Genomic DNA, 25,962 nt, shown 5'->3' with positions numbered 1-25,962 from the left:
TGCACCTGACAGTTTCCCTTTAACCTTTAGAACTAAAGATTAATATAAATTTTCACTATAAAATTATGCATTGTAGCCAGTGTTAGTCTTCATTAACGACTGCCATTATTGGCTGGAATTATCTTCACTATAGTCTTTCTTCTGTCCTGTTCTTATGTACATTGTATATTTCTAGATTTAAAGTTCCCACAGAATTCAGTCCTCCTTCTGTATTTTGCCATAATATTTTCAGATAAGAATATTGCACTAATGTTAATTTTGTAAATTTTCTTTGAAGCCAGGTTATTAGTGAACTCTAGAACAAATGCATTAAGTGGAGAATACTGTATATTGATGACCTCCGGATAAGAAGAATGAATCTGTTGTATTATTGATATTGATAAAAGCAGACTACGTTTTCAGTAGTCCCTATTTTCTGCTTCAAACTCAATGGAGGCTTTAACCTACATGTACCCATATGGAAGAGCTAAACATCCTTCTTGCTCTGCCATTGTTGTGTGCCTTCTTTGCAATGTAAGTCTTTAATATGCTCTTCTGTGATGTCAGATGAAGGCTGTTCTACTACTTTAACTTTCTTGGTTGATGTTTTCCCCTTTTTTGTGTTGTTGCTGTGTAGATCAGGTAGAACATTTTTAGTTAAGCAAGTAGAGATACTTGGAGCCATTTGTGAGAATGTTTCTTCATATTGTCCTTCTTTTAGAAAGCGATTAGAAAGAACCTCCTTTTCTTTGGAATTTCTCCATTTCATTCTTCGGTTCTGGAACCAAATTTTGACCTACAAATATGAAAAAATAATTATATAAGCAGCATATTTATTGATGTGCAAATGTGTGTATTGCATTTGGAAACTACCTAAGGCAATGTTTACTATATGGAGAGTTCTATTATCTTGGGGTTCCTTTTTACCTGTACAAGGAGGATTCAACTAAAGATCAATGAATCGATTTGCTATGAATTTAATTCAAATCAAATCTTATTAAATTTGAAAGTTGTGGCAAATTCAATTTGCCAAAAATCCTCAGGTCCAACTGCTCAAGCCTCCCCAATATTCCTTGCTGCTATCACATCATATGGTATAGCACAGCCAATCAGGAGATACTATCATATCCTTTATAATAGCCAAGGTAAGAAGTGCAGCAGCCACTTTGGGATAGTGAGAGGATGTGAGAGCTCATAGGTTAGTCATAGAGATAAGAAGACAAAGCCTTAAAGGACTCTGTCAGCAAGTTTTTTTATATATAACCTGAAGCCAGCATGCTGTAATGATTAAAACAGAAAGTTCATGCATGCCTGTGTTGTCACAGTCCGATCTTTTGCTTATTTGCTATATTTGGTTTAGCAGCTGGACCTTAATCATTAAAACCTCACAGTCAATGCACAATCTCTATTGAGAGCCTGGTGGGGGGGGGCTCTGCTGCAAGGATTGGACAAATAGTCCAGACAGTAACTTTTATTGTGCAACTGCAGTATTAAAGAATATGAGTGTAGTAGTCTTTGAATTATACAAATAATCGATTCTCTAATGATGCAACCTCTATGAGATGGTGCATTATCATCCATGAAGATGAGTTAGGCCTCTGTTGTTTATGCAGGGGCACAATGACTGCATTAATTATGTTATTCAAGTAGTAGGGGCTTGTCACTGTACAATTCACAAAGTGTAAGGCAGTTATGTGTTGACTAGACACATCTGCCCACACTGTAACACCACCACCACCAAAGGCTCTTCTGTTGACTACAGTGACTGATGCATGGGGTTCTCCTTGACATCTCCAAAATCATTGGTGGCCATCATTTCTGCTCAGCGTGAATCAACTTTTACCAGTGAACAGCATAGAGGCCCACTGGTCCATTGTCCAGTGTAAATGACGCCTGTGCCTGATGGTATGATGAGGTACCCTTGCAGGTCGTCTGGCACACAGACTAATCTGATGTAAACAGTTTTGAATGGTCTGACATAACACTTAACTGTGCCTGGTGTTGTGTGGCATTCATCATCCGGTTCCAAATTGCATTATTTACATTAAACTGGTCATCGGTGTGAGATGTGGCCAAAGGATGTCCACTTCTAAGCCTATCTTTGACTCCTCCAGTCTCTCTATATCTCTGTTGCAACCTCTTGATGACACTCTTTGACACTTCCATCTGAGAACATCCTGCTTGAAGCCTCGTAATGGCGAGGTATTGTTCAGTAATTGTTAGGTGTCGTCTTGGTCTCATGATGTCAAAATATTAACAGCATGATGAGGAGGATTGTTTAAATACCAATTCTAATTAAATCCCAAAATTTATTAGGTGATTCATGGATCAAACACCTGATGTGAATTTTGCCATTATAGGGAAACTGTACCTTGTCCTCTTTATCCTTTGCAAAGAAAGAGCTTAAGGATGCTGAAGAATCACCTAGGATCATACAGTTTATGCCGATAAGACCAGCTAAGGAATCTGTGCACCTAAAAAACATAGAATTGCAGCACAACCTTGCTGAGACCTGCCATCTCACTTTACAGTAACTGTGCTTGCTGCAATATAATGGACACTGTGTTCAAGAACCATTAAGATAGATGTACCTCTTATTCTTTCACAACTGTGTCCACCTTGTTTCTTCCTGGATTAATATGAGTGCCCCGCACTACATCTTATCACCAAGAAGCAGAGGTTAACTAAGTTTACCCTGGCATCATGAATCCTTTTCTTTTTTTCGTTACTGCCATGGTGGAGTGGCTACTTCTGCACATAAATGTGGTATTACATCACCAATGGAGTGGAACTTTAAATCTATGTCCCCTGCCCCAGTCTCATTCTCACCCTCCGGCGACTTCATCTTATATCATCGCCACTCTGGTCGATCTCCTGTGATTTGTGATCTGCCAACAGTTTCAATGCTACAATGAATCGCGCTGGAGATCTCAAATCAATGCAACCCCTTTTTTTGTTTGCAAAGAGTTACTTTGAAATCTTATGACGTAACTTTTGACTTCCGTCCATTCAGAAGTTACACGCACAAGATGGTGCCGCGGGACCGGAGTGCCGCCGAAAAAAGATCAAGACGGCAGCAGGTGAACATAATACCAGAGGAGGGGGACTTACATTTAAAGCGCCACTTCATCAATGGAAAAAAACAACTAAATGCTGGAGTGTTGCTAGGTTGTAATAACACAAATCTATCAGCGGCAGTCTCTATACAGTCAGACACCTTCACTACAGTAACCGGCTAATATTATAGCATCAGAACATGATTAATATAGCCATGAAAAGTGATGCAAATGTGACGCCCTGGGCAAGACAGGGGTCACAGGTCATAACACCACACGCACCCCACATTCCCTGCAGGAACACCAAGGTCAGAACACAAATCCTTGTTGCCCTCCTCCAGGGGCTGGTGTCCACACCAGGGGGTGGGCCAGGCGGCTGGCTCCACCCACCGAGGAGTTCACAGCCCTGGAGGCGGGAAAACCAGGCAGATTAAGTGGAGAGTTCAAAGTGAGAGGAAGGAGAAGGAAGACAGTGAGAGTAGTGACAGAGAAAGTGACAGTTGAAAAGCCTGAAGTTAGTCCGGGTGTGTGCCCCGGACTGAGACAGCAAGGTTGGCAGACGGCGGTGACCGTCTGCAGGAGAGGCTACTTGGAGGTTGCCGAAAGGACCGTGGACGGGTGGTGGCCCGGCGGTACCGGAGCGGTATACAAAGAGAAGCCAGCACCAGTGGCAGGGGCCTTTCGGATCCCGGCAAGGCTAGGAGTCGCCATAATTTGCCAAATCCGTCAGTGAAGGGGACCTCCGGGTCTCCCAGCAGCAAAGTCCCGATTGAAGGCAACAGTCCGACCGTGAAGGGGAGACACCGCCACCGCCAAGGCACCAGTTTCCCAGGGCCAGTGCCTGCGGGCAAGAGAGGGGCTCCTCCGGCTCATATCCAATCTGGGGAGCGGGTTACCGGTGGGAATCCATCGCTACCAAAGAACCGTACTTAGGTGCAGGGAAGTGACCGTCACCGCTAACTGCAGGGAACATCAGCACCGTAGCCGTCCGAGGGACCCGTCCAACCAGCCGTTTGTTTACCGTGAACTGTGTCATCATCCTTGGGCTGAGTGAGTACCCCCGTGCCGTGCGGCACAGCGCTGCCCCTGCACCTCCACAGGCCCCATAACCCGCCTGTCCACCATCCTGACCTCCCCATCATCGGGCCCCGGGACTACCAAAACCCCTACCCTCGGAGGGGCAAACCAACATCTAGCTGCTCCATACCACCACTCCCAGGATCCCACAGAGCAGCGGTGGTGTCCACACAATCACCACAACCGTGGGTGGCGTCACGGACATTAATCAAATCCCCCACCAACAAATCAACCCCTTTCACTCACGGGCGAGGAGCGCCGCTCGAGTCCCCGGGATCCGGCCCATCGCTCGAGCCACCGAGCAGCAGCAGTAGCCGCAGAGCAGCGGCGGCCGGACCCGAGCAGTAAAAGAGCGCAGCATTGACACCCTCCTCCCCGCCCGCGACAACTTGGCGTCACGAACAGGATCTTACCGCTCTGCCGTCTGGTAGAGGTGCGCCTTGTTACCGCCGGAGGTGTCCGGCCAGAAAATTTCAGAAGCTGCCATCTTTGGCGCGAAGAGTTCCCGCTCGAGCGTCTTCTCGAGTAGCAGAGGCGCGAAGGCCAAAACCCCGCCCCGATAGAGGAGGGGCCGAAAAGAAGCTAAGGGGGACGAAATGGCGGCTGGACGCATGTGAGTGTGGCGGTGCAAAGAGAAACGCTGAGACCCCACGATCCGCCGACCTTCGCAAAGAATGTCCGTCCCGCCTAGTTATGCGGAGGCTACCAAGCTGGTGCCCGGGACAGCGGCATGGCTGAGGGCCCGAATGGCAGGGATCTGCCGGCACTACCGGAGCCAGATCTGCAGGCTGATGGAACAGTGGACAGCAGAGGTGGAGGATGCAGCTGCGGTTGCACGGGTGTATGGGATGGAGGCCATGATGGAGGAGCTGGTGAGTAACCCACGCCCCTGTGTCCCCGAGGGACCGGCCGCTGCGGCTGAGGGACCCGGTCTACCCCTGGCCCCCATGCCACCTCCGCCCTCCTTGCTCGTGCACCGCACTGCGCCTGGCCCGTCGGGCGTATATCCCTCTGTGACAGTGGCAGAGAGAGTGGCAAGCCTGGAAGCTGTGGCAGCTGGCGGCAACCCGCCTGACGCCAGGACGGACGACAGTGACTCTGGGCCTGATACCGAACCCGTTTCGGAGGAGGATGAAGGAGTCCTCGCCCTGCATGGCATGGAGGCCACGTATGTCCCCCGAAGTGGAAATAACGGGTATCGGGCGGCCCTTCGACGCCGTGCTTGCTTTGCTTTGGAGGGGCTGGTGCCCGTGTTCTTCCACCCAGAGCTGGGTGAGGAGGACGAAAGTGCACAGTAATGGCAGCGGAGCACCGTTGCACCGTCCCCGTTGGGACCAAGGCCTGTGTTTGTTTGCAAGTTTTTGAAAATAATAAGTAAATGGAACCGAACAGTCATCTGATTTGCACCGTGATTGGGAAAACCGGCCGTTGCCGGCACCGTTGTCCCCGTGGGGACCGTTTAAAAAGTTGCATGAGGAACTGCTCATGGACAAGCCCGTGAACTTGCAGGGCAACCACAAACGTTAGTGGCATGTAAATAAGTTATGTTACCGGTACCGTTTCCGCAGTTGCCGCCTCCGGAGAGGCAGGGTGGAGGGAGGGCCCGCAGTAGAGCAGGCTGGGGCCCAGCCACCACAGGAACTGGTGGCTACCCTCTGGAGGGGAAGGACAGATCCCGCTCGGGTAACTTGGTTCAGGACTGGGGTCAAGGGGTGCTGCCTGTTCTTAGAGGCAGCATCAGGGCCAGGTTACTTGGGTGGGAGAGAGCGGAAGCCGCAACCGTTTGTTAACGTAACGTTTAAGTATCGTACCTCCCGTTGTGGGATGATGTTATTCTACATGTATTGTGTTTTTATCTCTTTCAGAAAGAAAAAAAAAAAAAGGAAAATAAAACCGGTGTTGGACGGGCAGCCCGAGGACGGTCTGCGTTTTGCTAAGGGGGAATGTGACGCCCTGGGCAAGCCAGGGGTCACAGATCATAACACCACACGCACCCCACATTCCCTGCAGGAACACCAAGGTCAGAACACAAATCCTTGTTGCCCTCCTCCAGGGGCTGGTGTCCACACCAGGGGGTGGGCCAGGCGGTTGGCTCCGCCCACCGAGGAGTTCACAGCCCTGGAGGCGGGAAAACCAGGCAGATTAAGTGGAGAGTTCAAAGTGAGAGGAAGGAGAAGGAAGACAGTGAGAGTAGTGACAGAGAAAGTGACAGTTGAAAAGCCTGAAGTTAGTCCGGGTGTGTGCCCCGGACTGAGACAGCAAGGTTGGCAGACGGCGGTGACCGTCTGCAGGAGAAGCTACTTGGAGGTTGCCGAAAGGACCGTGGACGGGTGGTGGCCCGGCGGTACCGGAGCGGTATACAAAGAGAAGCCAGCACCAGTGGCAGGGGCCTTTCGGATCCCGGCAAGGCTAGGAGTCGCCATAATTTGCCAAATCCGTCAGTGAAGGGGACCTCCGGGTCTCCCAGCAGCAAAGTCCCGATTGAAGGCAACAGTCCGACCATGAAGGGGAGACACCGCCACCGCCAAGGCACCAGTTTCCCAGGGCCAGCGCCTGTGGGCAAGAGAGGGGCTCCTCCGGCTCATATCCAAGCTGGGGAGCGGGTTACCAGTGGGAATCCATCGCTACCAAAGAACCGTACTTAGGTGCAGGGAAGTGACCGTCACCGCTAACTGCAGGGAACATCAGCACCGTAGCCGTCCGAGGGACCCGTCCAACCAGCCGTTTGTTTACCGTGAACTGTGTCATCATCCTTGGGCTGAGTGAGTACCCCCGTGCCGTGCGGCACAGCGCTGCCCCTGCGTCCCTGCACCTCCACAGGCCCCATAACCCGCCTGTCCACCATCCTGACCTCCCCATCATCGGGCCCCGGGACTACCAAAACCCCTACCCTCGGAGGGGCAAACCAACATCTAGCTGCTCCATACCACCACTCCCGGGATCCCACAGAGCAGTGGTGGTGTCCACACAATCACCACAACCGTGGGTGGCGTCACGGACATTAATCAAATCCCCCACCAACAAATCAACCTCTTTCACTCACGGGCGAGGAGCGCCGCTCGAGTCCCCGGGATCCGGCCCATCGCTCGAGCCACCGAGCAGCAGCAGTAGCCGCTGAGCAGCGGCGGCCGGACCCGAGCAGTAAGAGAGCGCAGCGTTGACACCCTCCTCCCCGCCCATGTCACATGCTATTTTAAACGGACATGACAAAGAAATCTGTTTGTGTTAATGTACTGTACCTGAGACTCCTTTAGAGAAAGGTTAATGGCAAGCTTCTTCCTGTCAGCCTTGCTGATGTACTTTTGTTTTTGGAACATTTTCTCAAGTGCTTTTCTCTGATCATCAGAAAATACTGCTCGCCTTAAGATTACTCTTCTTGTTTTCGAGTTTGAATCTTTTGGTAGAACATGGAGTTCATGTCCAGTTCCTTTAAAAAAAAATAAATAGAAAAGCGACAAAATCAGTACGTTTATTGCTAAAGAAGCTCTCCCATGAAGATTGTATTCATTAAATCTGTGTATATGTGCATGTATTATAGTGTGTGTCAATATTTGTAATTTTTGGGATATCGAGCTGTGTGGGGGTTTATTTTTTGCACCCCAAGTTGATATTTTCATTGATGTTATCTTGGGGTATATACAATGTTTTGATCACCTGTTATTACTATTTTTTTCTTCTGTTATGGTTGCCAAAAAACTGCACTTCTGGCAATTCAATTTTTTTTATCGTTACACTGTTTTCCGATCTGATGAATTAAATTTATATTTTGATAGATTGAACTTTGGAAACGCAGTGATATCAAATATATGTTTTTAATTTCTTAATTGTTAATGTGGTAAAATGTTGTTTTTTTTATTTATTTTCTACTTTGTACTGTATTTAATAGTCCCCTTAGGAGACCTGATCTTGCATCTGCAGTGAAAGATGTGGGCTCGGGGTGTGAGCCCGCATCAAAGGCAGGGAGACGACCCGTAATATCTATGGCATGTAATGGGTTCTTAAGGGGTTAATGAAAAAAATCTTCATGGGACTGCTTCATTAATGAATGCCTTTGCTCATTATCACTAGACCAGATGAAAATGACCACTACAGTACTTTTTAATTCAATATTTCAGCCTATGGGTAGTAAACACTTTGTGATAGTATCCCAGTTCCAGTATATCCTATATGAATGGATTCATAAAACATTGCCCACAAGCCTCTATTCTGGAACTCTACATGCCTCCAATACTATATAGAGATATACGTTGGCTGTTTTTTGTCTATATCTGTTAAAAAAAATTGTCAGGTACCATTGAATCTTTAGAAGAATCTCTTCAAAATACCATGTAATATGAAGGTCCCATATACAATGTCTAAATTTGCTTGTATTTTGGGGAGTTCCAATGTGATAGCTAATATGATCAAGTGTCTGACAGCTATATTATAGTGCCTACAAGTAGTATTCAACCCCCTGCAGATTTAGCAGGTTTACACATTCGGAATTAACTTGGCATTGTGACATTTGGACTGTAGATCAGCCTGGAAGTGTGAAATGCACTGCAGCAAAAAAGAATGTTATTTCTTTTTTTTTTTTTTTTTTTTAAATTGTGAAAAGTTTATTCAGAGGGTCATTTATTATTCAACCCCTCAAACCACAAGAATTCTGTTTGGTTCCCCTAAAGTATTAAGAAGTATTTCAGGCACAAAGAACAATGAGCTTCACATGTTTGGATTAATTATCTCTTTTTCCAGCCTTTTCTGACTAATTAAGACCCTCCCCAAACTTGTGAACAGCACTCATACTTGGTCAACATGGGAAAGACAAAGGAGCATTCCAAGGCCATCAGAGACAAGATCGTGGAGGGTCACAAGGCTGGCAAGGGGTACAAAACCCTTTCCAAGGAGTTGGGCCTACCTGTCTCCACTGTTGGGAGCATCATCCGGAAGTGGAAGGCTTATGGAACTACTGTTAGCCTTTCACGGCCTGGACAGCCTTTGAAAGTTTCCACCCGTGCCGAGGCCAGGCATTTCCGAAGAGTCAAGGCTAACCCAAGGACAACAAGGAAGGAGCTCCGGGAAGATCTTATGGCAGTGGGGACATTGGTTTCAGTCAATACCATAAGTAACATACTCCACCGCAATGGTCTCCGTTCCAGACGAGCCCGTAAGGTACCTTTTACTTTCAAAGCGTCATGTCAAGGCTCGTCTACAGTTTGCTCATGATCACTTAGAGGACTCTGAGACAGACTGGTTCAAGGTTCTCTGGTCTGATGAGACCAAGATCAAGATCTTTGGTGCCAACCACACACGTGACGTTTGGAGACTGGATGGCACTGCATACGACCCCAAGAATACCGTCCCTACAGTCAAGCATGGTGGTGGCAGCATCATGCTGTGGGGCTGTTTCTCAGCCAAGGGGCCTGGCCATCTGATCCGCATCCATGGGAAGATGGATAGCACGGCCTACCTGGAGATTTTGGCCAAGAACCTCCGCTCCTCCAACAAGGATCTTAAGATGGGTCGTCATTTCATCTTCCAACAAGACAACGACCCAAAGCACACAGCCAAGAAAACCAAGACCTGGTTCAAGAGAGAAAAAATCAAGGTGTTGCAGTGGCCTAGTCAGTCTCCTGATCTTAACCCAATTGAAAACTTGTGGAAGGAGCTCAAGATTAAAGTCCACATGAGACACCCAAAGAACCTAGATAACTTGAAGAAGATCTGCATGGAGGAGTGGGCCAAGATAACTCCAGAGACCTGTGCCGGCCTGATCAGGTCTTATAAAAGACGATTATTAGCTGTAATTGCAAACAAGGGTTATTCCACAAAATATTAAATCTAGGGGTTGAATAATAATTGACCCACACTTTTATGTTGAAAATTTATTAAAATTTAACTGAGCAATATAACTTGTTGGTTTATAAGATTTATGCATCTGTTAATAAATCCTGCTCTTGTTTGAAGTTTGCAGGCTCTAACTTATTTGCATCTTATCAAACCTGCTAAATCTGCAGGGGGTTGAATACAACTTGTAGGCACTGTATGTAGATGTTGTCACGCTCCCCGGGTCCCCTGTGCTGCCCTCCGGCTCACCTGTCACGCTCCCCGGGTCCCCCGTCTCGCTTCCCGGTTCCTTGGTCCGGTCACCGCCGCTCCCCGCTCTCCAGCACCCCTTGCCAGCGCGTCCCCAGCGTCCTGGTCCCCGCACCCGGCGTCCGTCGGCTTCACAGCCCCATCCTGGCCCTGCTGCTTCCTCCTCGCAGCTTCCTGCTCTGGCTTCTGGCACTCGGGCCGCGCGCATGCGCATTAGGGCGCGCGCGCGGTCATTGACCCTTTCTTAAAGGGCCAGCGTCCATTAACAGGAAATGATGCAAAACAGGTACAGGGTATAAAGGGAGTTTATGTCCAAGGGGGCGTGGCCTGATCTTCGTGTTTCTTAAGCTAGGAGTCAGGTCTCCTGGTGTATATGTGTATATACTCACCTATCTCTCTTGTAGAGCCGTGCCTGCCTCGCCATCCGGTCCAGACCGAATCCCGAACCCCGAACGCAGTCCATCTGCCATCCTGACAGTCCGTACCATCTCGGATCCCTGCGGTGACCTGTCATCTCGCTCCAAAGGTTCCGGACCCCGCCTGACATCTTCTCGGCTTCCGAACCTGAGCTGCGTCACCCGGACTACCACCAGTGACTCCGTAGTCCCAGGGACTTCTCCGTTATACTCCTGTGCACGGACTGTTCTGCTGCCTATAGTGCTCCAGCTACCGGACCCCTTACCACCATCTAGGAGTTCGGCCCAGTGGATCCACCTCCTGGGTCTGCCCGTCCACCTGGCCCTGACAGTAAGATCAGGCCATGGATCCCGCTGCAGCACTAGCAGCCGTACAGGAGGAACTCCAACGCCAGCGTGAGACTCAGACCCGCATGCTGCAATTTATGTCTTCTGTGGACGCCCGCCTGAACACGCTACAAGCGGCAGTCACGTCTTCAGCATCCCGGGCCTCCACCAGTCAAGCCACGGCTCCAGCTCCCGTGGCGACTTCTTCAGATACTTCCAGACTTCGTTTGGCCTCACCACCCCGGTACGCCGGAGACCCCAAGACCTGCAGGGGATTCGTAAACCAATGCTCCCTCCATTTCACGCAGCTGCCGCATTTGTTTGCCTCTGATCAAGCCAAGGTCGCCTTCATCATGTCCCATCTAGAGGGTGAGGCACTGGCGTGGATGAACCCCTTGTGGGAGAAGGGGGATCCTGTGACCACGAACATCCAGGACTTCCTGCAGGCATTCCGTGGCACCTTTGATGAGCCCGGACGCGCCTCCGCGTCTGCTTCGTCTCTTCTCCGGCTGCGTCAGGGGACTCTGACGGTGGGCCAATACGCAATCCGGTTTCGCACCTTGGCTTCGGAACTCGGGTGGAACAACGAGGCCCTAACTGCCGCCTTCTGGGAAGGACTCTCGGGGCGAATTAAAGATGAGCTGGCGGGTCGTGACGTACCGACCACCCTGGATGCCCTGATTACCCTAGCGACTCGAGTGGACATCCGCTTTCAGGAGCGATCCAAGGAAGTGTCCCGTGAGAGACGACCGGTACGGCATTCCTCTCCTCCGCAGAAGCCCGCCGTACTTCAGTCTTCGACAGCTGGGGTCCCCGTCCACGAGCCCATGCAGATCGACAGAGTGCGGCAGTCTGAACAACGTAGAGCTGAGCGGCTCGCCAAGGGCCTCTGCTTCTACTGCGGAGAAGGCACACACCTGCTACGCTCCTGTCCAGAGAGGCCGGGAAACTCCAAAGCCTAGGGTTGGTAGGAGAGGCCACCCTAGGTGCTGGGACTCTCTCAGACCCGGTTACATGGACTGTGCAAGTGACAACGGGAGAGACGCGGTTCACGGCTGAGGCATACCTCGATTCCGGGGCAGCAGGCAATTTCATCCAGCAGGCCACGGTGGACAAGTACCAGGTGCCTGTTACTCCACTTGACAAGCCCCTCATGATTGCCTCTGTGGATGGGAGACCCCTCTCTGACACCATCTCCTGGATCACCAAGCCGGTGGAACTGCGTATCGGTGCCCTGCACACCGAGAACATCGCTCTCTACGTCCTCCCACACATGTCCCATCAAATCCTGCTGGGACTTCCCTGGTTGCGGACACACGAACCATCAGTCAGCTGGGGCACTGGCGAAATCACCCGATGGGGCTCTTCGTGCCATGAGAAGTGCCTGAAGACCATACAACCCATCCGACGACCTCCGGTTCCAGAGAACCTACCGGGGCTGCCCTCGGCCTATTGGTCCTTTGCAGACGTCTTTGATAAAAAGGAATCCGAGGTACTTCCGCCACATCGTCCCTACGATTGTGCCATCGACCTGCTCCCTGGAACTACACCACCTCGAGGACGGATATATCCATTGTCTCCAGCCGAAACAAGGGCCATGTCTACTTACATCACAGAGAGCCTGGCAAGGGGATTCATCCGGAGATCCTCCTCTCCTGCTGGAGCAGGTTTCTTCTTTGTCAAGAAGAAAGAGGGCGACTTACGCCCATGCATAGACTACCGGGGTTTGAATCAAATCACCGTAAAAAACAAGTACCCTCTGCCGCTCATCCCTGAATTGTTTGACCGGCTTAGAGGAGCTCGTGTGTTCACCAAGCTGGATCTTCGGGGTGCTTACAATCTGGTCCGCATCCGCTCTGGGGACGAATGGAAGACCGCGTTCAACACTCGCGATGGGCACTATGAATACTGCGTGATGCCCTTCGGCCTGTGTAACGCCCCAGCCGTCTTTCAAGAACTGGTGAACGACGTCTTCCGGGACCTTCTTTACCTCTGTGTGGTAGTATATCTGGATGACATCCTTGTCTTCTCTCCGGACCTCCAGACCCACAGAGAGAACGTGCAGCTGGTTCTACAAAGACTGAGAGAGAATCGTCTGTACGCGAAGTATGAGAAGTGTGTCTTTGAGCAGTCTTCTCTCCCCTTCCTGGGGTACATCATCTCTGATACCGGACTGCAGATGGATCCAAAGAAGGTCTCCTCCATTCTCAACTGGCCTCCTCCTTCTGGACTGAAGGCAATCCAACGCTTCCTGGGATTCGCCAACTACTACCGCCAGTTCATCCCTCACTTCTCGGCTCTGACTGCTCCTCTCTCCGCTTTGACCAAGAAGGAGGCTAATCCAAAGGACTGGTCACCTGCGGCCGACGCCGCGTTTGGCTCGCTGAAGCGGGCATTTGCCTCCTCTCCTGTACTTCACCGTCCGGAGTTAAACCGCCAGTTCACCTTGGAGGTGGATGCCTCCTCCTCAGGAGCCGGAGCAGTGCTCATGCAGAAATCCTCCTCCGGGAAGATGGTGACTTGCGGATTCTTCTCCAAGAGCTTCTCAGCGCCTGAACGCAACTACACCATCGGTGACCGAGAGGTATTGGCAGTCAAACTGGCTCTGGAGGAATGGCGCTACCTTCTGGAAGGAGCAGTGTACCCCGTTATCATTTACACGGACCACAAGAACCTGGAATACCTGCGGTCTGCTCAGCGACTGAACCCACGGCAAGCCAGGTGGTCCTTATTCTTTGCCAGGTTTGATTTCCAGCTCCATTTCCGACCCGCGGACAAGAATGTACGCGCTGATGCCTTGTCCAGGTCTTTCATGCCCATGGAGCAGGAGGAGGAGACTACCCAACCCATCATCTGTCCTAGCAAAATCATTCCGGTGGCCCCTGTCACCCTGGCCCAGATACCGCCCGGGAAGACCTATGTCTCTGAGACAGACAGGCAAAAAGTGTTACACTGGGGTCATGCCTCGAAAACAGCCGGTCATGCTGGTCAGAAGAGAACATGGGGTGCGATTGTACGCCATTACTGGTGGCCATCCCTTCGCACGGACGTCGCTGCTTTTGTCTCTGCCTGCTCCTCTTGTGCCAGGAACAAGACGCCCAAACACCTGCCATATGGCCGTCTTCTGCCTCTGCCGATACCTTCAGTTCCGTGGCAACACATAGCGATGGACTTTATTACAGACTTGCCATTGTCCTCCGGACACACAGTCATATGGGTCGTGGTGGATCGATTCTCTAAAATGGCTCATTTCGTCCCTATGGCTGGATTGCCCTCTGCTCAGGAACTCGCGGACGCCTACATACATCACATCTTCCGCTTGCATGGCTTTCCATCTCACATCGTATCCGATAGAGGAACTCAGTTCACCTCCCGCTTCTGGAGGGCTCTCTGCAACCATCTGGGAGTGACTCTGGACTTTTCATCTGCATACCATCCCCAGTCTAATGGCCAAGTGGAGAGGGTCAATCAAATATTGACCTCTTTCTTACGTCACTATGTCAACGCCCATCACGACGACTGGTCCACGCTTCTTCCTTGGGCTGAATTCTCCCATAACCACCACGTCAGTGAGTCCTCCTCCAGCTCTCCCTTCCATGTCGTTTACGGACTTCAGCCCTCCGTCCCATTGCCTGTATCCCCTTCTTCGGATGTCCCTGCTGCTGATACTGTATCCCGTGACTTTGCAACCATTTGGGACTCTGTCAAGGCGTCCCTTGGGCGTGCTTCCCTGCGGATGAAAAGACACGCAGACAAGAGACGTCTGGATCCTCCGTGTTTCTCTCCTGGAGATCTAGTCTGGCTTGCATCCAAGTACGTCCGATTGAAGATACCATCCTACAAGCTGGGTCCTCGCTACATCGGGCCGTTTAAAGTCCTCAACAAGATCAATGAGGTCTCCTACAAGCTACAGCTCCCGGCCACGATGAGGATACCCAACTCATTCCACGTCTCCCTGCTCAAGCCGGTTGTCCTGGGTCCCTTCTCCGCTGCTGCCAGTTCGGCTCCTCCTCCTATAGCCGATGACGACATCTATGCGGTAAGGGATATCGTGGCCATGAAGACCGTACGGGGTCGACAGTTCTTCCTGGTGGACTGGGCAGGGTATGGTCCTGAGGATAGGTCCTGGGAGCCCCGGGAGAATGTGGGTACTCCGCTGATCCGTGCCTTCCTGTCCCGGTTGCGGGGAGAGGGCGTGGGGGGGGTACTGTCACGCTCCCCGGGTCCCCTGTGCTGCCCTCCGGCTCACCTGTCACGCTCCCCGGGTCCCCCGTCTCGCTTCCCGGTTCCTTGGTCCAGTCACCGCCGCTCCCCGCTCTCCAGCACCCCTTGCCAGCGCGTCCCCAGCGTCCTGGTCCCCGCACCCGGCGTCCGTCGGCTTCACAGCCCCATCCTGGCCCTGCTGCTTCCTCCTCGCAGCTTCCTGCTCTGGCTTCTGGCACTCGGGCCGCGCGCATGCGCATTAGGGCGCGCGCGCGGTCATTGACCCTTTCTTAAAGGGCCAGCGTCCATTAACAGGAAATGATGCAAAACAGGTACAGGGTATAAAGGGGGTTTATGTCCAAGGGGGCGGGGCCTGATCTTCGTGTTTCTTAAGCTAGGAGTCAGGTCTCCTGGTGTATATGTGTATATACTCACCTATCTCTCTTGTAGAGCCGTGCCTGCCTCGCCATCCGGTCCAGACCGAATCCCGAACCCCGAACGCAGTCCATCTGCCATCCTGACAGTCCGTACCATCTCGGATCCCTGCGGTGACCTGTCATCTCGCTCCAAAGGTTCCGTACCCCGCCTGACATCTTCTCGGCTTCCGAACCTGAGCTGCGTCACCCGGACTACCACCAGTGACTCCGTAGTCCCAGGGACTTCTCCGTTATACTCCTGTGCACGGACTGTTCTGCTGCCTATAGTGCTCCAGCTACCGGACCCCTTACCACCATCTAGGAGTTCGGCCCAGTGGATCCACCTCCTGGGTCTGCCCGTCCACCTGGCCCTGACAGATGTATATCTGTCCTTATCGTATTTTAGTTTGAAACACACGTCCGTATATTGATGCCAGACAGAATGTACTGAGTTGTAAAGCAGATCTGTCATACAAGGTTTCACAATGCAAACTACATACACTTTTAAAAAGATCTCCTAGATCTTATGAGGCTGGTGTAATAATTTGAACATCTATGTAAAAATTGTTACATAATCCTGAAATAAAAATTAACATTTTATAAGTTCAGCCCAAACTAGACTTCTAAAATGTACTTTTTTATATTAGGTTTGGAAACATTCAAAAAGGACTGCCTGGTCATTCAGATATGGATTTTCAAATTTTACAAGCCTTGTCAGGTCTAAAAGCTCTATTTAAAGTGGTTTTCTAGTTTTGGAAACCCTCAGTGGTCTAACAGTTTTAAAAAAACAAACTGTGCTTTACTCACCCTCCCTATGTCATTCACTGAGTCTCCCTCACTGCTGCCAATGTTTGCTATTTTTTGCAGCGTTGACATCCCATTGGCAGCACTGCAGCCAATAAGTGAACTTATAACTCTGTCCTAGGTGACGGACTAAGCTGCGTTAAGCACCTCAGCACTGCAGATAGTAACAGACACCGGCGTTATGCGCACTAAAGAGGACACGTGATAAATAACATAAAATAAGGTTTTACTTAAAATTACTACACTTGACCCACCCAGTTCTTGTACAGACTAAAGGTCCCAGTTACGCAGTCCCTATAGGCCCCTGGCAGACTTAAACAGCCCTAACTGGATGATTCAGATGACCACTCGGACCCTTGCTTCCTAAGCAGCTATGGAGATTTACACGTACATCCTTAAGAATCTGGGGAAGGTGCAGAGTGAAATAAGGTAAACCAAAAGTTATAAGCTGCCAGGAGAAACACAAGACAAATAGGTTGGAGTTGCAGACAGGGTCCACTTCAGAAATATCACCAGTTGGAAATGGAATCCCGGAGAAACTTTAAATAGTTACACCTGCCAGGTGATAGGGCAGACTAAATTGCAGCATAGGAAACACTTGTTGGCAGAAAGGCAATGAACATACAAAGTATACACACAGTGACAAAGTTTTCAGCACCAAGACAGTATCTGAACCTGGACTATGGGTCAGTGGAGAAGAAAATGAACCACAGCACAGATGGCTGCCAAATCAAATCTGAGACCTGATACAGGACAGTAGTGGTGGAGACTCAGCGCTGGACACGGGGAGGGTAAATAGAGAATAGTTTGTTCTTTTTTGTTAAAGCCAAGGAACATTGTTTTTCCAAAACAAAAAAATCCATTTATAACAGATGTAGATTGTATTGAGAAATCTAGTGGCAGAACCTATTTAACAATTAAAAAAAGTCTATATAAAACAGAATACATCACATTCTATAAAACATATATTTGATTTGATAGAGAATTATTACAAGGACACATTTAAAGTTAATTTATACTATTGTATTACCATATGTACAATCTAGCTTTTCTTATTGGAGTAGAAGTAGCATTATCCAATTCACTTGATAGCACAGTTTCCTGCTTAATCCATTAGAAGATGCTTTTTGTATCAATTGAAACAAATTGGTGTGAACAAGGGCTGATAAATTGCTTCTTACAGTTGCAGCGAGAAGTGTCTCCTTAATGTGTACAGCAATATTGATTTGACTTTTTGTGGTAGACCACCATGGAGTGAGGAAAAGGTTTAGTCATGGTTTTCATTTTTCTATTGTTATTCATTACCTCCTTGTTAAATGGACAATTAATAGGACACTCTGGAAACCGTGCATCAGTCTGGGTTAATAAACAATCCTGGCAGTTGATAATGTGACCTATGTATTCAACCAGTTTCTCTATATACTCATCTCACGCTTTTAATCCCTTTTCAGGTAGTAGAGGTTACAGGAGAAGATGAGCTTAAGAGAGTCTATAAAAGTCATTTTCATTCACTGCTTTATTTTTCACTCAAGTGTTTAAATGCTGTTCAGAGGTTCCATTGGAATGTGACAGAGGATAAAGGATTGTATATAGTTCTATGCTTCATGGCTGTACAAAAGGGCAAATGACCCTTGCCCATGCCTTTTCAGCATGAAATGGTCCCTAAAGTTCATCTGCATGGTGAAAAATTGTGGTTAAGTCGCGTGTGGATGAGTAAAGAGAAAGTGCCAATTGGTCACGGTACTGTCATCCATTCTAATGCAACCCAGGCACTGGAAGATGCTCTGTGGGAAAGTATCAGCCCCCTTCAGAGCTGCGTATAAGCTAGCAGCTCATTAAACTACCACCATTTATTGCCTGACTTGTCCCAAACTATTCACTTTAACAACTATTGAACTTTATTAAAGCCGAAGAAATGACCCTACAATGTAACCAAAAAATAATATCTGAATCCTAAACTTTCTGCAACAGAACCCAAATCCTAAATTTGCCTATAAGTGAATATATAAGGCCGAAATTGGTCTTTTTTTTGTCTATATCTATTAGTTTTGCATTACAAATGTAGTTTTAATTTTTACAAGTTTTTGAGCACGTTTGTATTTTATATTTATACGGGGAGTAGTTTTAATAATTCCATTGTATGTTACAAATATAATAATTTACTAACTATACCATGAGCTTTGTCATTTCATATGACATTTAACATACAGACAATTAATTTAATAAAGCATTAGTATAAGCCTTAGTAGTACATTAAGCATCGTGTCAATGATGAAGAATGCAGGAGTTCCAGATATTTTGGGAACAAAAAAGCTATTAGCCTCTTGTATGGCTGGTTTAGTTTCCATTGGGACATTTTCAATTGTTCAGCTCCTATATGGGATAAATCTTCAGAAGGGACACTGAATAAGACTGCTGCGATTTCTCTTAGGAATTAGCGGCTCGCTATTGCATCACCAATTTGCTTTCTAGGACCCATTAAATCCTGCTGCTCTGGTTTACAAAATAACTGAAGCATTACTGATGAAGCATAAAGACTTACTTGGAAAAGCAGTGGGGGAGGCCGGGTGCTGACAGGACCTACCACAGCAGGCAGCGTAGAATGGCAATGATTGTAGATAGACGTGTTTAGAAACACCTGCAAAAGTACAAATGGATGTATAAACTTCAGGATAACCCACCAAAGCAAGTTCCTTTACTTAAAAAGTGGCAAAAATAATCAAGAGTAATCAAAAGCCAGTGCATTTTAGTAAGAGATTTCAGGGTTTGGGTTTTTTAGACGCTATGGTTTTATGTTCAAAAATTAGTTTACGATTAGTAATAAGTGTTTATCATCAAGAGATATTAAATGCCAAAAGTATATTTGTATGGTCCATGATGCTTATTCAGGATCACTGTATTTCATAGTACTCTACTGTATACATATTGCAGCTACTCAAGTAAGTACGCAGATCCTTCTAACCACCAGGTCTGGCTAAACCGTGTCATTCAATAGAAAGTCATATCATCTCCAAAGACAGTACAATAAGTCACTCTATGATATTTATATTCAACTCATCTACCTCTAGATCTGACTGCTCAACTTGAGTACGGTTAACGTGGAATGAATATCAAGTAATACAACAATCGATAAAGTGATAGGCTACATGAGAAAACTAAATGAAGGGTAAAACCACATAAATATCATCCGCTTTATGAATTACATATTCAGCAAACACATAGGCTGCTGGATACAGATATATTTGGCTATGTAGTACATGAAACTAAGGACTCTATTCCAACTCTAGTCTCATCTTCCAAAAGGTGACATTTGCCAGACAAACGGGACATGAATAACAAGTAGTGCATTGGCACACTACACAGGCTGCCATAAAGGGGGAGATTTAGTAAGAAAATTACTATAATTATGCCTCAAATTTTGCCAAAAAATGAATATTGAAAACTCCCAGACTCATTTTAGGGTCTAAGGGGAAAACTGACAAACCAATCTGGCTGTCAGTGGTGAGGAGTCTTATAGCTGCAATGCTCCTCTGGGATATATTTGAATTGTCTCTTCAGGGAGGAAGGAGACTAACTCTAGTGCCACCTATTGGAAGTAGCAATTCTAAAAGTCAAAAGTGACTCTTTAACAAGCCTTTTCATATGACCTAGGATTTATGTCAGATCAGAACCTTAATTTGCAGACATTGTGTTTTGGGATGATTGCCCCTTGTCAGTGCAAAGTATGAGATCTGATCTGGCTTTATGATCATACTTTGCACTGACGAGGGACAATCATCCTGAAACACCATGTCTGCAAATTGAGATTCTGATCTGGCATAAATCCTAGGTCATATGAAAAGACTCGTTAAAGAGTCACTTTTAACTTTTAGAATTGCTACTTCCAATATGGGGCACTAGAGTTCGTCTCCTTTCTCCCTGAAGAGACACTTTTGACTTTTAGGATTGCTACTTCCAATAGGTGGCACCAGAGTTTGTCTCCTTCCTCCCTGAAGAGACAATTTGAACAGACTAATTTTAGATACTTTTTCACTTACCAGGGTCATTTTGACAAGTATGTAAAAAAAGGATCTGAATAAAAAAATGTGCCATGATATGCATATTTTGGGTAAGGCAGCATAATGGAAATAAGACTTGCCTCAAATATCTGGTGAGTTGTGCCAATATGTTTTTTTCCATCACCAGCTCTACAAGCCAAAGACATTTCTCTTCCCCAACATAAAGACTGCAACATACCCACTCTTGGTGGACTTCATACTTATGCCTTTGATATCCTACAGGTTTTATGCCCTTTTTCATGAGATGCCATATCTTTTGGATATCCCACAAATTAACTTTTGGGCAGTCAACAAAATTGAGTTATCTCCAAAACCAATGGTGAAACATAGGTGAAGAACATTCATGAAGGTTGCACTGGAGTAAAATGCACCAAATTCATTAGGAAGCATGCACCACTTAGTGAATGAGGTGTATCTTTAAGCTGATATGCACCACTGTAAGAAATATACTGCAATCAGCAACAAGAGTAAATGTCTGTCATAATTTGTCACATTTGTGATGTAAATTGTAATAAATTTGGTGAAAGTGTGTGTGATTCCCTGTCCCAGCTAACAATTTTTTTTAAAAAGTTAGCAGAGCCAGATAAATCTGGAATAACAAAGTAAAAAAGTAAGCTTCTACCTTTGTACCTGGTCCTTTTGCTCTACAATAACCCCATTTTGGGGGCTTTAAACTGATAAGCAAAAGGGTATCGATGTTATGAACTTTTGAATTCAGATTCCATATCTTACGATTCACTACAGATTTCAGCATGAGACTACCTTCATTTTATAGACAATCATCTTGGCTATCTCAAATAAATTTTACTTACAACTATTTAGCATATTATTAGTTATGCAGAATCTTGTCATGTCACTGCATTGTTACTGTTTTGCTCCTGATGGTGGAAAAAGATTTTTCCACCTGTATATTAGAAATTACAATCTGTTCTCACATTCCATGATAGATCAGTGTGTTTTTAGGTTGATGCCCAAGCAAAAGGCCACTGGTTCAAATAGAGAAGCAGCCATAAAGAAGATTTCCCAAGAAAAGGGATCATCCAGCTCATTGATAGCGGTGTCTCAGTCAAGAAAATTGCCAAACTACATCATGTGTGTGCTATGACAGTTGGAAGAATACAAAATGAAGTCTGTCCATCCATTCAAAAGCCATGAGGTGGATGTTCAGGCAAAATATTGGAGTCAACAAGTCAGCTCATCATAGGTTCGATACATTTGGTGCAATAAACATGGCAGTGGAAGTGACTCGTATGCTTTGTAATAGTAGTGAAATCACAGACATCCATGCAAGTATCATGCAACGCACGTTACACAAGTCCTCGACTTTAATATCATTATTAGAAGCGCCGTCTCCAGCTTGCAAAAAAAGTACAAAAAAAGCACAGTAAGATTTTAAACAGATGATTTGGAGTGCTGAGACGAGAGTCAATAGACTAGGATCTGAAGGGTGTAAATAAATCTGAAGAAACAAGGCAAAAAAGGGCTAATGGATAGACAAATAGAAGGAACTGTCACGTTTGGTGGAGGAAGCCTGATGATATGGGTATCTGTCACAGCCAAGGTGTTGGATAATTGACCAGGTTTGATAGTGGTGTCAATGCTGAGCTATATGTGAGTATCCTACAAGAAGAGTTATGTCGAACACTCGAATACTATGGATATGAAAAAAACTACAGTGTTCCAGCAAGACAACCACGTGAAGCATATGTTGAGATTGACAAAGAAATGGTTCAATGACAATGAAGTAGAGGTGCTGGATTGATCCCCAAAGTCCCCAAATCTCAACCCAATTGAGCAGTTGTAGATAGAGTTGAAGAATAAGAATAAGCATACCCAAGTGACTCAACCAGTATGAACCAACATGTAGAAGAGACCTGGAATCAGATTTCGGTAGAAAGAATGCCCAGAAGGATTCAGGCAATGTTGAAACTTAGCCAAAAGTGGATTTACAAAATGCTACTAAAGTAATAAAAATGTAAATTTAGATTTTTAGGAGCAAAACAGTAACAATGCAGTGACATGAAAAGACTGCATAATTAATTATATGCTAAATAGCTGCAAGTCAAATTTATGCATGAGACAGCTAAAATGATTGTCTATAAAATGAAGGTGGTCTCACGCTCAAAGCTGTAGTGGATGGTGAGACATGGAGCCTGAAAGTCAAAACTTAAAAACATTGTTACCCTCTTGGTCCACAGTGTATATACTTTAACCAACCAAATCTTTAAAATATGTATCATTCACAGCTAAATCTTACAACTACAGCTTTTTTTCTAAACTTCATTTAGCATAACATGCTCCTGTCAGTAACACAGATCCTCCTATTAATGACCAGGCAACCTCCTCTAATCCTTCCCAAAGTTTTCAGAATGGATAGCTAAGTTCAACCATATTTACTTCCTTCTGGAAAATGCATATTGGCTACTTGGATACAACTGCAAATTTAAAAACATGTGAATAGCCAATTTACAGAACATTTGATGTTTTTTGGGAGGACGAAAAGAAATTAAATTATCTAAAAAAAACTTCGACAGTTGAAATATAATGAAGTGGAAAAAAGCATGATTGGCAATTTTTGATCTATTAAATATCAGCATATATTTACTTATTACTAAAAACAATGAAAGAAGGGTTACAATAGTTTAATAATTTTAGCTTAGCAAAGTAACTTTTTGTATTAGATAAGTACACATTCCTTATTAAAATTTTGTAGACTACTTAAAATATTTTGATAACATAATATTCAAAGGAAATTCACACAAATTATAGTCATATTGCTAGATCAATAGGTAAGTAGTATAATACGTGAATAAATACAATTAATCTCTCGTTTTTTAAATCGCAATTCATACAACATTAATATCTATAAAAAAATAGTTAAGACAAAAAATGAATCTGCATTTTTATTATCAAATTATAATGAAAGATTATACAATATTACAAAGTATACAACAAAATATTCACACTATGAACTGAATCATCATCACATGGACCAATACCATTCAATAATTTAGCGTTTCACCTTTTTGGAGTGCTGCCTCCACTCATATAATCAACAAGTTTGGCAATTACTTTGGAGGATGCCACCCAGACATTTTTTTTGTCATTGGTTGGCATTGCTTTATTTTCTTTTTATCATCTATTTATCTATCTAAATACAAATATTTATATCTCTATCTATCTAGATACATGTGTGAAGAGGCATTGGAAAATAGTTGGCCTTGAATACTTCTACTTGACAAAAATAAGTCATGTTTTTATGTAAACAAGCAGTAACCTTTACAAGTCTTACTCTCTCCGAGTCTTTCAGTAGAAAAGGTTATGTCAATTTGAAATTTTGATTAAGAAAAATTAACCATTTCAGGTAAAGATTGGAACTTCAGTAAAAACTTTCCCCAAGTCATCTTGTTTTTGCAGTATAATGCGCCTGCCATGCAAAATTAAATGATCTCAGCTTTGAAAATGATCGATCATCCTCCATATTCTCCTGATTTGGCCCCATCTGATTATTATCCATTTCAAAAACTCAAAAGAAAATATAAGGAAAGGATGTAAAAACAAACAGGATGACAATTGATTCTCCATAGTCATGGTTTGCAGAAGTGAATAACATTTTTTTTCTAAAGGATTAGAGTGACTTTCCAATCGTTGCATTAAAGACTTAAGGGTGCTTTACACGCTGCGACATCGCTAGCATTTGCTGGCGATGTCGAGTGCAATAGCACCCGCCCCCGTCGTACGGCCGATATGTGGTGATCGCTGCCGTAGCGAACATTATCGCTACGGCAGCGCCACACGCACATACCTGCTCTGCGATGTCGCTGTGACCGGCGAACCGCCTCCTTTCTAAGAGGGCGGTTCGTTCAGCGTCACAGCGACTTCACAGCAGCGTCACTGAACCGCCAATAGAAAAGGAGGGGAGGAGATGAGCAGCCGGAACATGTCGCCCACCTCCTTCCTTCCTCCTTTTCTGGTGGATGGAGGTAAGGTGATGGTTGTCGCTCCTGCGGTGTCACACACAGCAATGTGTGATGCCGCAGAAGCGACGAACCACATCGCTACTGAGCAGAAAACGATATTTTGTTTTAGAACGAACTCTCCATGACCACCAATTTTTCCCTCTTTTGCGATCATTTACGGTCGCTCAGAGGTGTCACACGCTGCGATCTCGCTAACGAGGCCGGATGTGCGTCACAACCACCAAGACCCCGACGATATCTCGTTAGCGATGTCGCAGCGTGTAAAGCACCCTATAGACTTGAAAGGTTTGTATACTGAACAAAATCGTATTACTTCAAAATGTATTTTCATTAAGGCGAGACCAACTATATATAATATATATATATATACACACACACACACACGCATATATACACAGTATATATATATATATATATATATATATACACACATACACAGTATATATATATATGGTATATATATATATACACAAACACAGTATATACTATATATATATACTGTATATTTTCACTACGCCACATATATCTTAACATCATGTCATATTATTATGTATAATATGCTGAAATGCTAAACATTTCTATGTAAAGTAGTTATGTATCATTATATTAGAATGAAGCCCGAAATTACAAAACCAACCACCACACTCATTGAAGGTGCCTGATTTGTCATCATTACGCTGGAGGGTACCAGGTACTCTTACCTAGAAGGGTACTAAGTGATAAGAAACACGTGGTCACGGTTTATTCTACAAGCGTACAATTATCACAAGAACAGATGGTTGGTGCCAGATGTTAAATTGGCTTGTTTCCTGAAAATAGTAAATCATCTTCTTATTAATTAATCATATTATTGTTTAATTAGGTGTGAATTATTTGGCTTCTTCCTTCATCTGCGTAAGCTTTTGTGTGATTTTCCATCAGTAAATTAAACCCTCATTATGATCTGTAACTACAGATGACCATCTTAATTAAAATGTAAAAGCCGTATTAATATTATATTGCTGGTGAGAAGTTTAAAACTTTTTAAATGACAAATTATTTTATATCAGATTGTCACAATTCTATAAGACAGTAGCAAACAATGTGACATTTCTATCCTAACATATGAAGAGCACTGAGTCCTAATATCATACAAGGACAAATGATGATATACTCCATTAGGTTTTTATATATCCTGCCTGACTACATTTTCATTACACTATACACAGAGGATGACTTCGCAATATATCACAGCAGAACATACCTGCATTGGGGAGGAGGTCAGCTGCTTGACGATAAGGAACCTGCAGCCCATCTGATGGATTAATGAGGTGCAAAGCCCATGTTGGAGGATATGTGCCTCCCAAGGGGCTAATTTGTTCTGCTGCAGGACACAGTGATCCGGGCAAAGCTCTGCAAGCCACAGGAGCATACTTCATAGAGGGCTTGTCAGCATCCTTCAGCAGATTTTCTATGAGGAAACTTCTGCCAACACCTCTATAGCCATGAGGGTCTCTAGTTTGGTAGGCAGATGGAGACTGTGTCATCAGGTCCCAGTTCACAGCATGGGGGGACAAAACTGCAGGCATCAT

At 45.7% G+C, this 25,962-nt stretch overlaps 1 protein-coding gene across 1 annotated transcript; it reads right to left on the bottom strand.

The window, feature by feature from the left end:
- Window positions 1-25,962, bottom strand: DBX2 (developing brain homeobox 2). Its single transcript, XM_075342489.1, has 4 exons — window positions 25,635-25,962; window positions 18,896-18,991; window positions 7,352-7,539; window positions 1-775 (listed from the first exon to the last, which is right to left on the bottom strand). The coding sequence occupies exons 1-4, from the start codon at window positions 25,960-25,962 to the stop codon at window positions 467-469; spliced, it is 921 nt and encodes a 306-aa protein (XP_075198604.1). The 3' UTR covers window positions 1-466.

This window comes from Anomaloglossus baeobatrachus, chromosome 4, assembly GCF_048569485.1.
Source record: "Anomaloglossus baeobatrachus isolate aAnoBae1 chromosome 4, aAnoBae1.hap1, whole genome shotgun sequence".
NCBI lineage: Eukaryota > Metazoa > Chordata > Amphibia > Anura > Aromobatidae > Anomaloglossus > Anomaloglossus baeobatrachus.
The sequence above is the reverse complement of the archived record's forward strand: the minus strand, read 5'-3'. Positions and strand labels throughout refer to the sequence as shown.

Bases quoted from the DNA above. Each gene is read 5' to 3' on its own strand.
- DBX2 (XM_075342489.1), bottom strand. From the start codon at position 25,962: ATGATGCCTGCAGTTTTGTCCCCCCATGCTGTGAACTGGGACCTGATG. The intron at 7,540-18,895 runs GTAAGTCTTTAT...TTTTTTTTAAAG, and splicing joins CTCCCCCACTGCTTTTCCAA to GAACTGGACATGAACTCCAT. The intron at 776-7,351 runs GTACAGTACATT...TCATATTTGTAG, and splicing joins TTTCTCTAAAGGAGTCTCAG to GTCAAAATTTGGTTCCAGAA.